Below are 14,326 nucleotides of genomic sequence, written 5' to 3'. Positions count from 1 at the left end.
CCTCTTTAGTGAGTTTCATGGTCATAAAAGACAAGGATTTAAGTATATCTTCACTCACTGATTTGTGGACAACAGGGTAGCGATCTCACCAGCAAATGACGGTGGGCAACTGTGGACTATGTGCAATCTCTGCCATCGTGGAGGCCATTTTGCATCTCTGCAAGCCCCTGGTCAGACTGAATCAGATGTGTAATTCTTATCATAATTTATATATTTACATTTTTCACATCCTAATGCTATTGATGATAATGATATACTGTATCTTCAGCCACATCTCTGATGTGTACAGTAAGGTTATGGTAATGGAGTGACTTCCATCATGGAAGCAAAAACAGGACTGCTGCTCATCACACCGCTAAGGGATTGCGTCAATCAGGAGTTGAAGACCACACCCATTAGCATTGTTTCATCACTAGTGTTCAGGGTCGTAATGCTGCACTAGGATTTACCATTGACAAGTGATGCCGACTCTCTCTTACAATCAAATTTGCTTGTCATTCTTGGATAATTTTCTGGAAACAATGGTCCAAACTATTTGTCAAGCCAAACTACTGAAATAAATTAAACAATTCTTTAATCAGTCACATATGTTGTCATAGATAGTCATATTTACATTTTTTTTTAACAATTTAACAGTTATTTAACCTTTTATTGAACTAGGCAAGTCAGTTAAGAACAAATTCTTATTTACAATGACGGCCTACCCCGGCAAAACCTGGACGACGTTGGGCCAATTGTGCGCCCTATGGGACTCCCAATCACATCCGGATGTGATGCAGCCTGGACTTTTATTATGATATAGGGAATCATCTCACTTCCCTGTCCTTCATCCTGTTCTACATTTTGTCATTTTCCAGTGTTAATCTGTCTGGATTATAACATTTTGGCAGTGTTTATTTTGCTTCATCAGAGTTTATACTGCCAGTAGACACTAAAATTTTTGCCATCTATTTAATTACTATGTTTTGGTGTCATTACGTTTGCTATGGCTTCATGGAGGAATTTTTTTGCTCAATTATCTTGTAGATCTAGTATGTCTTCAAATCTTTTGGTGCAAAGATTAAACGATTTCTCCCCCACAGACTTCTTTCAACATCAAATTAGCTTTTTCGATTTTCATGTGCAATCTTTCCTGCCAAAATCTCCACCTTCTTGCCAACTTCTTTTTCCATCTCTCCATTTCCCTTTGAGTCTGAACCTTTTTTCTCTTTCACTGAACACCAATGGGAAATGTCATGTCATACACCCTCCAGAGCTATGGGTTGCTTATTTTATTACAAAAATGGGTTACACACACACACACACACACACACGCGTGCATTTATACACACACACACAGAGGTGTCAAAAGTAACAACTCACCACGCTCTGATGTACTCTCGCTTTCACACGCACATACACTAACTAAAATGAAGTTTAGATATTCATTCTCTCTCCATCCATGTATTGTTCTAACTGCTCTCTCTTGACTCCCTTCCTGATGACAGTAGTGTTTGCCAATGTTCATATTAGAGTCTGTTGACTCTGAGTATGCACTGCAACACAATCTGCCCCATGTTGATAGTCAGGCATTTAGGCTTTGCCTGTCATGTGCCAAGACTGAGATTCTGTCACAGTAATCATTGCCTTGAATTTCAGTCTCTCGCTTATTATTCTTTTTTATATATTTGTTTTTAATGTGTCTGATATTTCCAGACTCGGCCACCTAGCCTTTGCAGTCATTATAGTGCACACTCCAAGAGTAGCAATTCATTTTCAAACAATTCAATTTTGTACAGACTTATTCTCACTGATTCCAACCAAAATCAGAGATCATTTACATTTCTTCATTCACTTTTACTTCATTCACTTTCACCACCATATGTAATGTGAACCAGAGATACTTGGATAAATATAGCCTTGAAACTGGAAACGTGTAGTGTCTACGGTGCTTGACAGATGTGGGAGACAGTTGAAACTGAGACAATGAAACAGGTCAGGCTTCTGTCTGACTGCAGAAATGTGTGTGCCGGTCTGTGTGCATGCACGTGTTGAATTGATCTCATCTGACCATTGCTGTCGTTGTCTGGGTGCATCTCAGTGAAAAATAAACATGTGCAAGGCTTAGAATTGCCACTAGGTGTCAGGGTAGATATTCTTTGCTGCCAACACGGTGGGCCTGAAAATACAACTATTATTATTATTTATTTTTAGCAGAGCCCCCTTTTAACACTTCCACATAGCTTTGAGTGGCCCTGACGCATAGACCTACTCACCCGAACACAACAACACGCACACTTTAATATCACCTTCCTCGTTGTGACCGAAAAGACAATTCAACCCTCCAGTGCCAGCATCATCAGTCTTGCTAATGCTTACAGGAATTAAGTGGAAAGCAAATTGTATTTGGTTAAAGTCATCTGCCTATTTTATGGCAGAGAGATTAAGAATAAAAGAGAACATTCAGCAACCATGTAATGAAATTAAATAGGCTAGGTCAACAGCCTAAGATATGCAATGACAACTTCATATTCAAAATCTTTATGACAGAGAGTAGAAATACAAAAACATGACATTTTTCATGTCACTTTTCAAACGTGAACAGAAAAGCTGCCTTAACTCTCGCTTGAGTACAACTCCACAGTGCATACGATGATGCTCACTAGTAAGACTCCCCACTTTGTACAAAAGAAAATAGACAAAAAATCTTTGTTGTGTTGCTAGTGTTGATGTATAGCTGATCAGCTTTTTTGTGACTTGTAAACCCAACCCTCACATTTTGCTAAAAGACCCTTCTTCCTACAGCACCAACAACTCCTACTTGTCCCAAGCATTCCCCTACCCCTTCTATATTTTATCTTATGGTGAATTCTCAACCTTTTTGTGTACATTTTATAGTATTATTTATTATTGACAAAATTACATTATTTGGACTGGGCATTTTATTTAAATGTCAATGCTTGGTGAAGAGTCAATTGTTTCTTTTATAATTAAAGTGAGAAAAAAAACTGCAAGAAATGGAAATAACCCTTGTCTTTTTATTATGAAGTTGTTACTATAACTTGTTGCCAAGATTGCTTGAAAATAATAATGTTGTGCTGTAACAGTATTTGCTTTATTCAGTGACTTGCTTATGGAGACTAATAAATAGAGGCACACACCAACTTGTTTCATCTTTGTCAATATCCGTTCATATAAACTGCAGACACGCGCTCACACACGTTATTTCCCCTTCTCTTGCCATGGCGCAAAACACTCAAATATTATTTGGACACATTGTGTCTTATTCTTCACTGCGCATCACAGAACACTTGGTGTGGCAATTAGCAAAAAGTCTGCACCAGCCGATACAGCATAATGAACAAAGGAGAGACTGGTGACATACTGACATACTGATACTCTACTGAAGGTACAGTATGTAGTTCTACTTTAGGTACCAATGCATCAAAACAACACCACAAATGGCTTATAATTACTGGGAGCAATATCATCATCGACATCGAAGGACAGCCATGCAGTATGTCTACTGCTAGCCTGGGCAGCTGCTAATTGACTTTATGGATCTCCACCACAGGAGGTTGGTGGCACCTTAATTGGGGAGGACAGGTTTGTGGTAATGGCTGGAGTGAAATTAGTAGAATGGTATCAAATACATCAAACACATGGTTTCCAGGTGTTTGATGCCATTCCACTAACTCCTTTCCAGATATTATTATGAGCCGTCCTCCTCTCAGCAGCCTCCTGTGATCTCCACTATGGTCTGGGCTTGATGTGCACAGCTGGTAATACACTGGTGTCCCTGGCGACCGGTTCGTACATATCCATTCAGGCTGCAAAGTCTTCGATTTTCTCTTTAACTAGATTTAATGAGAGAAGGCAAAAAAAAAAAAAACTGGGAAAATATGCATACTTTCTTAATGAACACACAATTTTCCACTACCAGGCTAGAGTGGATAAAGCCTAGGAATGCTACTTCCTGATGTTGCGCCCTGCGTTCAGCCTATCAGGTTGCAGCAGTCTGTTGTTTACCCCTGGCTGAACACGGGGCGAAACACAGGAAGTATAGCATTCCCTAGGCATTACCCATTCTAGCATAGTGGTGGAAAAGGATGTGGCAACCTATCAAGAGGTCCAAACGTATTGTTGTAACAAGGTGTTGGTGTGATAGTCACAGGGACAGTTGTAGGGTCGCAGGTTCAAGTCCCAACAATATCAAGAGATAGATACCTATGTGCTGTTAAATAGTGGAAATAATGTATCAATCAGATGAATCATTACTCAGTGTGAAGAACGTATTAGTACAACTTTAGGAGAGCTTTCATCACATAGGCCTTCCTATGGTTCATCATGCAGCTTCCCACGTTGAACAGCAGGCTATATAGACAAGAGGAGACTTATGGGTAAATGAGGCGGCTGTGTTTGCATGTTGATATCAGAAGAGGGAGGAGAGAGATCTAGCTCTGGAAGTGGAGTATGTAGTGTACGAGGAATCCACCCACCGACAAACCTTTGTTTTTGGGCATGCAGGGATAAATACCCATGTAGTGCATGGGAGAAGAACTGGTCATGGAAAGTTTAACGATTCATCACGCAAGCTATTTTGGAGAACGCCATTCTTACCCTGTAAATTTGCCTACGACTATGAGGCAGTCACAAAATCCATGTAATTTGAGAGTTTCTAAAGTTGGATTTTAAACACTGCGGACTGTTTTAGAAACACATTTTTGAAATTGAAGCAAAGCATTTCGGAGCGCCCAAAAAGAGAAGGGGAGGGGGGTCAAAGAAAACGCCCTGTTGCTGAATCTTCTAAAAATGCTAACTTAATCGCCGTGTGGACCATATAGAACATTTATATTGAATATATTACCATAAGTTGTTACCTTCTTTTGCGTTTAACAACATCTCCTAACTAATTGGCAAGTTTGAGGAGCGGCACTTCTCCCTTCACGGTGGATTATGTTTTCCCCTTCACTGTGGACACTGTAATTCCGAAGCGATTTCAGAGGGCGGTGAGTCGGAGGCTGCTAGGCCCACGGCGATTGCTCAAGAACAAAAATATTTTTTCTCATGTAAACTCTTAAGACTTCTCATAAGGCTCGTCTTATATGTAAACGAAACGGGCATTCATCAATCGCAAAGATGTCGCTTGGTGCAGAGAGAAGGATGGAAAACCGGTTGAAAAAGCTGGAGGCCATGATCAAAGATCCAAGATCTGCGATAAATTTAGAAAGTTTACTGGTAAGTCTGCTTAAATATTTTATTAATTATTAATAGGTCCCATGATTTCCCCTTTCGCATTTTGAAGCAACCGACAAAATACATAGCAATAAGTAGACTTCTTACGTCTTTTAACCAAGATATGTATACATTTTGATGTTCAGATAATACATTGTAACCGAATTTCCACAAAGCCTTTGATGCAGGTCAACAACATTCACTTGAGAAATTATAGACCTATTGCACTATATCTTTTAGATTAACAAACTGTATTTGCACATTATCGTTAGCCTACATTTTAGCACCGATAACCACACCATGTGTATCCTATGACAATGTGTAGCCGAGCCTATATGCTAATAGTAATTGCCCGGCTATTCAGATGACATGCAGACGAGGCCTATAATGAATTGCTCCCGGTAAAGTTACGATACTAGTGGCTACATAAGCCTATGTAAGGGTATAAGGACAGTCATAGAAAATAGTTGCGCCCTTAGTTTTCTAGTGACATATGAGAGCATTTGATGCAGCAGACAACATACTTTAACCATAGCCGTAGCCTTTAACTGTCTGTTTGAAGATTATGGGGATTAGTGGAAAATGTGTATGTCGTTGTAGGTTACTTCTATGGAAACATTTCTTCCGGTCAAATCATTGAGCGATCTTCCACTTGGCAAGGGATTGGCCCACTATATGGGATATGCACCAGACGGGTACCACTACCAACGGCATGCCACATGCGCGCTTGTCTCTTATACAGACGGATGCGTTGTAGTAGCTGCCAAAGAGAGGACTGGGTTGTAGACCTCAGCCAACTGTTTAAGAGGATAATAACAAGTAAACGATTGAGGAGCATTTACCCAGACAGGCTCTGCTGTGGAATGTCGGGAGGACTGTCATCTGTTAATAGGCCTGAAAACATTCCACATAAACTTATTGTGATAATAGTTGTTCCAGACTGAAATAGCCACACCTACATCCTAAACACTCATCATTTACAAATGTATTTCCATCTGAATCCCTCAGACACTTTTCAAAACTGAATTGAATGCCTAGCAGTGGATTTTCCTGCCGTTACCATAGATGCTATGTCAAGCAGTTTCTGAACCTGAATTAAACTTCTTCAGTGCCGGTTAAAATCTGTTTAGAAGTGCAGAATGGATATAGTTTATATGCAGTGACTGAATCCTCAGCTGTTTATTTCCTGGGAATGAGTAGGAGATGGATATCAAAGCTAGATGACTGTTGTAGACTGAAGTTGAGTGGGAAGAGTGCGTGGGTTTGAACAGGCTGGATCCCCTAGCCCTCTCCCCTCCCAAGCCATTTTTAGTGCCTCGCTCTCTTTATCGCTTGCTATGAAGAAGGCAGAGGACACGCATCAGGCATTGCATTGATGCAGTCAGACTGTTTCTACATGCTTTGACCAGCAGCACATATTCAGACCTGCTTCTACATGTTCTGACCAGCAGCACACATTCAGACCCCCGGCATACCCTCCATTTTTGTCTTTAAAAACTTTGCCTAATGGTAAATTATGAACACAGTCATCGACATCCATTAACGCCTATAAAAGCTTCTTACATATACAGTGCATTCTAAAAGTATTCAGATCCCTTCACTTTTTTGACATTTTGTTACATTAGCCTTATTCTAAAATTGATTCAATCGTTTTTTTCCTCAATCTACACACAATACCCCATAATGAAAAGCAAAAACAAGTTTAGAAATGTTTGCAAATGTATTAAAAAAAACTATCACATTTACATAAGTATTTAGAACCTTTACTCAGTACTTTTGAAGCACCTTTGGCAGCGAGTCTTCTTGGGTATGACGCTACAAGTTTGGCACACCTGTATTTGGGGAGTTTCTCCCATTCTTCACTGCAGATCCTCAAGCGCTGTCAGGTTGGATGGGAAGTGTCGCTGCACAGCTATTTGCAGGTCTCAGAGATGTTCGATCGGGTTCAAGTCCCGGCTCTAGCTGGTCCACTCAAGGACATTCAGAGACTTGTCCCGAGGCCACTCCTGCGTTGTCTGAGCTGTGTGCTTAGGGTCGTTGTCCTGTTGGAAGGTGAACCTTGACCCTAGTCTGAGAACCTGCTCCAGAGTGCTCAGGACTTCATCAAGGATCTCTCTATATTTTGCTCCGTTCATCTTTACCCCAATCCTGACTAAGCTCGCAGTCCCTGCCACTGAAAAACATCCCCACAGCGTGATGCTGCCACCACGCTTCACCGTGGGGATGGTATTGCCCAGGTGATGTGATGAGCTGTGCCTGGGTTCCTCCAGATGTGATGCTTGGTATTCAGGCCCAAGAGTTTAATCTTGGTTTCATCAGACCAGATAATCTTGTTTCTCATAGTCGGAGTCCTTTAGGTGCCTTTTGGAAAACTCCAAGTGGGCTGTCAAGTGCTTTTTACTGAGGAGTGGCTTCCATCTGACCACTCTACCATAAAGGCCTGATTGGTAGAGTGCTGCAGAGATGGTTGTCCTTCTGGAAGGTTCTCTCATCTCCACTGAAAGACCTGCAGAGATCCTCTGAGTGACCATCGGGTTCTTGGTCACCTCCCTGACAAAGGCCCTTCTCCCCCCATTGCTCAGTTTGGCCAGGCGGCCAGCTCTAGGAAGAGTCTTGGAACCACCAAACTTCTTCCATTTAATAATGATGAAGGCCGCTGTGTTGGGGACCTTCAATGCAGCATAATGTTTTTGGTACCCTTCCCCAGATCTGTGCCTCGACACAATCCTGTCTCTGAGCTCTATGGACAATTCCTTCCTCCTCATGGCTTGGTTTTTGCTCTAACATGCACTGTCAACTGCGGGACCTTATATAGACAGGTGTGTGCCTTTCCAAATCATGTCCAATCAATTGAATTTACCACAGGTGGACTCCAAGTTGTAGAAACATCTCAAGGATGATCATTGGAAACAGGATTCACCTGAGCTCGAGTCTCATATTAAAGGGTCTGAATACTTATGTAAATAAGGTATTTCTGGTTTTTATTTTCAATACATTTAAAAACAATTCTAAAGCTGTTTTTGCTTTGTCATTATTGGGTATTGTGTAGATTGAGGGATATATATTAATCCATTTTAGAATAAGGCTTGAACATAACAAAATGTGGAAAAGGGGAAGGGGTCTGAATACTGTCTGAATGCACTGTAATTATCCTGGATAAGTCTCTAATTGCCTCAGCAGAACAATGCCTGGGCCATTTTATGTCCTCTTTTACTGTAAACGTTTTTCATCCTGTACTCTTCTTGCTTTGCACTCTATGTACAGGTAATTGCCAAAATAAAGGAAACGCCAACATAAAGTGTCTTAATAGGGTGTTTGGCCAGAACAGCTTCAATGTATCTTGGCATATATTTGACAATTGTCTGGAATTCTATTGGAGGTATATGGCACCATTCTTCCATGAGAAATTCCATCATTTGGTGTTCAAATAATGTTTTTATTTGTCTCATGCTTCATAGACTAACCGTGAAATGCTTAAGGGTCATTTTTCAACAATGCAGAGTTAAAGAGAAGATCAAATAAAACAATTTGAAGTAGTGACATGAGAAATAAATACACTGAATAACAAAAAATAAAGAGTAAGAATTACATTGCTATATACTGAGTGCACAAAACATTAGGAACACCTGCTCTTTACATGACGCAGCATTCACCAGGTCAGTACATCATCAAGTAATGATGTTATATCCACTTCAATCAGTGTATATAAAAGGGAGGAGACTGGTTTAAAGGATTTTTAAGCCTTGACAATTGAGACATGTATTGTGTCATTCAGAAGGTGAATGGGCAAGACAAAAGATTTCAGTGCCTTTTGAACGGGGTATGGTAGTAGATGCCTGGCGCACCAGTTTGTATGTCACGAACTGCAACGCTGCTGAGTTTTTCACGCTCAACAATTTCCCATGTGAATCAAGAATGGTCCACCACCCAAAGGACATCCAGCCAACTTGAATCAACTGTGGAAAGCATTGGCGTCAACATGGGCCAGCATCCCAGTGGAATGCTTTTGACACCTTGTAGAGTCCATGCCCTGACTAATTGAGACTGTTCTGATGGCAAAAGGGGGTGCACGTCAATATTGGGAAGGTGTTCCTAATGTTTTGTACACTCAGTGTATAGGGAGTAGAAAATAACATGGCTATATACAGGATGTACAAAGTCTATGTGCAGGGGTACGAGGTAATTGAAGTATCTATATACTGTACTAATCGGTAGGGTTAAAGTGACTAGGCAACGCGATAGATAAAAACAATAGCGTATGTTGTGAAAGTGTGTTTGTGTGTGGGGGGGGGGGGGGGAGAGGATAAGTACACTACATGACCAGAAGTATGTGGACACCTGCACGTCGAACATCTCATTCCAAAATCATGGACATTAATATGGAGTTGGTCCCTCCTTTGCAGCTATAACAGCCTCCACTCTTCTAGGAAGGCTTTCAACTAGATGTTGGAACATTGCTGCGGGGACTTGCTTCCATTCAGCCACAAGCATTAGTGAGGTCGGACATTGATGTTGAGCAATTAGGCCTGGCTCGCGTTCCCTTTTCATCCCAAAGGTGTTCGATGGGGGTGAGGTCAGGGCTCCGTGCAGGCCAGTCAAGTTCTTTCACACCGATCTCAACAAACCATTTCTGTATGGACTTCGCTTTGTGCACAGGGTGCATTGTCATGCTGGAACAGGAAAGGGCCTTCCCCAAACTGTTGCCACAAAGTTGGACGCACAGAATTGTCTAGAATGTCATTGTATGCTGTAGCGTTAAGATTTCCCTTCACTGGAACTAAGGGGCCTAGCCCAAACCATGAAAAACAGCCCCAGACCATTATTCCTCCTCACCAAACTTTACAGTTGGCACCACGCATTGGGGCAGGTAGCGTTCTCCTGGCATCCGCCAAACCCAGATTTGTCCGTTGGACTGCCAGATGGTGAAGCGTGATTCATCACTCCAGAGAACTCGTTTCCACTACTCCAGAGGCCAATGGCTGTGAGCTTTACACCACTCCAGCCGACGCTTGGCATTGCGCATGGTGATCTTAGGCTTGTGTGCGGCTGTTTGGCCAGGGAAACCTGTTTCATGAAGCTCCTGACAAACAGTTATTGTGCTGACATTGCTTCCAGAGGCAGTTTGGAACTTGGAACTTCGCGGCTGAGCCATTGTTGCGCCTAGACGTTTCTACTTCACAATAAGAGCACTTATAGTTGATTGGGGCCGCTCTAGCAGGGCAGAAATGTGACGAACTGACTTGTTGCGAAGGTGGTATCCTATGACGGTGCCAAATTGAATGTCACTGAGCTCTTCAGTAAGACCATTCTACTGCCAATGTTTGTCAATGGAGATTGCATGGCTGTGTGCTTGATTTTATACACCTGTCAGAAATGGGTGTGGCTTAAATAGCTGAATCCAGTCATTTGAAGGGGTGTCCACATACTTTTGTATATCTAGTGTATGTAGGTCTACCGTAGGTGCCGTCTGTGGGTCTATAGCGCCACCCTATGGCTCTTATCCTACAGTGAACTACTACCCACTTTAATAGCCCACCAGCAAGGGTCCCCCTTCCCAGTAATGCCCCTTATGTAGCAAACCATGTGGGTTTCACATCGGCCTGCACAGCTACATGCATTGGCATAAACACAATGCACCAAAACAACACCACCAATAGCTGATAATTACTGGGAGCAATATCATCATCGACATCGAAGGAAAGTCATACAGTATGTCTACTGCTAGCCTGGGCAGCCACTAATGGACTTTATGGATCTCCACCACAGGAGGTTGGTGGCACTTTAATTGGGGAGGACAGGTTTGTGGTAATGGCTGGAGCGGAATTAGTAGAATGGTATCAAATACATCAAACGCATGGTTTTTCATTAGCTCCATTCCAGACATTATTATTTACATTTACATTTACATTTAAGTCATTTAGCAGACGCTCTTATCCAGAGCGACTTACAAATTGGTGCATTCACCTTATGATATCTAGTGGAACAACCACTTTACAATAGTGCATCTAAATCTTTTAAGGGGGGGGGGGGGGGTTAGAAGGATTACTTTATCCTATCCTAGGTATTCCTTAAAGAGGTGGGGTTTCAGGTGTCTCCGGAAGGTGGTGATTGACTCCACTGTCCTGGCGTCGTGAGGGAGCTTGTTCCACCATTGGGGTGCCAGAGCAGCGAACAGTTTTGACTGGGCTGAGCGGGAACTGTGCTTCCTCAGAGGTAGGGGGGCCAGCAGGCCAGAGGTGGATGAACGCAGTGCCCTTGTTTGGGTGTAGGGCCTGATCAGAGCCTGAAGGTATGGAGGTGCCGTTCCCTTCACAGCTCCGTAGGCAATCACCATGGTCTTGTAGCGGATGCGAGCTTCAACTGGAAGCCAGTGGAGAGAGCGGAGGAGCGGGGTGACGTGAGAGAACTTGGGAAGGTTGAACACCAGACGGGCTGCGGCGTTCTAGATGAGTTGTAGGGGTTTAATGGCACAGGCAGGGAGCCCAGCCAACAGCGAGTTGCAGTAATCCAGACGGGAGATGACAAGTGCCTGGATTAGGACCTGCGCCGCTTCCTGTGTGAGGCAGGGTCGTACTCTGCGAATGTTGTAGAGCATGAACCTACAGGATCGGGTCACCGCCTTGATGTTAGTGGAGAACGACAGGGTGTTGTCCAGGATCACGCCAAGGTTCTTAGCACTCTGGGAGGAGGACACAAGGGAGTTGTCAACCGTGATGGCGAGATCATGGAACGGGCAGTCCTTCCCCGGGAGGAAGAGCAGCTCCGTCTTGCCGAGGTTCAGCTTGAGGTGGTGATCCGTCATCCACACTGATATGTCTGACAGACATGCAGAGATGCGATTCGCCGCCTGGTTATCAGAAGGGGGAAAGGAGAAGATTAATTGTGTGTCGTCTGCATAGCAATGATAGGAGAGACCATGTGAGGATATGACAGAGCCAAGTGACTTGGTGTATAGCGAGAATAGGAGAGGGCCTAGAACAGAGCCCTGGGGGACACCAGTGGTGAGAGCGCATGGTGCGGAGACAGATTCTCGCCACGCCACCTGGTAGGAGCGACCTGTCAGGTAGGACGCAATCCAAGCGTGGGCCGCGCCGGAGATGCCCAACTCGGAGAGGGTGGAGAGGAGGATCTGATGGTTCACAGTATATATTATATTAATATAATATATATAATATATATATTATATCTATCCATATATTATGAGCCGTCCTCCTACAGTGGAGTCCCCCGGCGACGGGTTCATACATAAAACATTCTCCATTCAGGCTGCAAAGGTTTCGATTTCCTTCTTAACTAGATTTAATGACGAGAAGGCTGAAAAAAAACAAAAAAATTTCAAAAAAAAAAGGGAAAATATGCATACTTTCTTTATGAAACACCATTTTCTACTACCAGGCTAGAGTGGCTAAAGCCTAGGAATGCTACTTCCTGATGGTGCGTTCAGCCAATCAGGTTGCAGCAGTCTGTTTACCACTGGCTGACCACAGGGCGAAACATCAGGAAGCATTAGCCTTTCTAGCATAGTGGTGGAAAATGATGTGGCAACCCATCAAGAGGTTCAAATGTATTGTTGTAACAAGGTGTTGGCTTGATAGGGACAGTTGTAGGGTCACAGGTTAAATTCCCAGTCAAGCTAGCCCCCCAAATCGCTACGCTGGTGTCAAAGTGTGATGGCGCTGCTGGGAGACCAGATGTTAAATCCAATATCAAATATTCTATTAGGCCCAACTTGAAGCTATATGATATCCTCTGCAAGTAGCCGACTTGTTGCACACTTCATGATCATTGCACACAGCCATAAAAAACTCTTAACTGTTAGAACAATATCAAGAGATAGCTCCCCATGTGCTGTTAAATAGTAAGGCCATTCGCTGCCAATGTTTGTCTATAGAGATTGCATGGCTGTGTGCTTGATTTTATCGACCTGTCAACAACAAGTTTGGCTGAAATGGCAGAGTCCACTAATTTGAATGGGTATCCACATACTTTTGTGTGTGTGTGTGCATAGTCAGTGCAGGAGTTGGTGCAATAAAACGGTCAATGCAGGTAGTCCGGGTAGCTATTTAGCAGTATTGTTTAGAAGTATGATGGCTTGAGTGTAGAAGCTGTTCAGGTTCCAGACTTGCTGCATTGGTTCCGGTTGCCATGTTGTAGCAGAGATAAGTCTGTGGTTTGGGTGGCTGTAGTCTTTGATAATATTTTGGGCCTTCCTCTGACACTGCCTGGTATAAAGGTCCTGGATGGCAGGGAGCTTGGCCCAGTGAATTACTGGGCCTTACGCACTACCCTCTGAGGCACCTTGCGGTGGAATGCCAAGCAGTTGCCATACAAAGTGGTGATGCAGCCAGTCAGTGTTCTTGATGGTGCAGCTATTGAATGTTTTGAGGATCTGAGGGCCCATGCCAAAGCCATTGTTGTGCCCTCTTCACGACTGTTGGTGTACATGGACCATGATAGACCCCCTTGTAGTGCCAGGGAGAGGTTGTTGTCCTGGCACTACACTGACAGGTCTCTGACCGCCTCCCTCTAGGCTGTCTCATCGTTGTCGGCGATCAGGCCAACCACCGTTGTGTAATCAGCAAACAAAATGATGGTTTTGGAGTCATGTGTGACCACAGGGGGGACTAAGTACACACCCCTGAGGGGCCCCCGTCTTGAGGGTCAACGTTGCAGATGTGTTGTGGCCTACCCTCACCACCTGGGGTCGGCCCGTCAGGAAGTCCAGGATCCAGTTGCAAAGGGAGGTGTTTAGACCCAGGGTCGTTAGCTTAGTAATGAGCTTTGTGGGCACTATGGTGTTGAACACTGAGCTGTAGTCAATGAACAGCATTCTCACAGGTGTTCCTTTTGTCCAGGTGGGGAAGGGCAGTGTGGATTGAGATTGCGTCATCTATGGATCTGTTGGGGCGGTATTCTAATTGGATTGGGCATGGGGATTCCGGGATGATGTTATGAGCCATGACCAGCCTTTTAAAGCACTTCATGCTGCCAAGGTGAGTGCTACAGGGTGGTAGTCATTTAGGCAGGTTCCGTTCACTTTCTTGGGCACAGGGACTATGGTGGGCTGCTTGAAACATGGGTATTAAAGTCTCGGTCAGGGAGAGGTTGAAAA

At 43.5% G+C, this 14,326-nt stretch overlaps 1 protein-coding gene across 2 annotated transcripts in view; it reads left to right on the top strand.

The window, feature by feature from the left end:
• The first annotated feature begins 4,276 nt into the window (after positions 1–4,276).
• LOC106611132 (rho-associated protein kinase 2) overlaps positions 4,277–14,326 on the top strand; it is a 58,356-nt gene continuing 48,306 nt past the window's right edge. The window contains exon 1 of one of the 2 annotated variants that reach the window (XM_082955699.1): positions 4,277–5,217. In XM_082955699.1, the coding sequence (XP_082811825.1) occupies positions 5,119–5,217 (99 nt within the window). In that variant the 5' untranslated portion in view covers positions 4,277–5,118. The remainder of the gene's footprint in view (positions 5,218–14,326) is intronic. The other variant, XM_082955700.1, reaches the window with a different exon arrangement.

The sequence above is a fragment of the Salmo salar genome, chromosome 09, assembly GCF_965601325.2.
Source record: "Salmo salar chromosome 09, fSalSal1, whole genome shotgun sequence".
Lineage (NCBI taxonomy): Eukaryota > Metazoa > Chordata > Actinopteri > Salmoniformes > Salmonidae > Salmo > Salmo salar.
The sequence above is the reverse complement of the archived record's forward strand: the minus strand, read 5'-3'. Positions and strand labels throughout refer to the sequence as shown.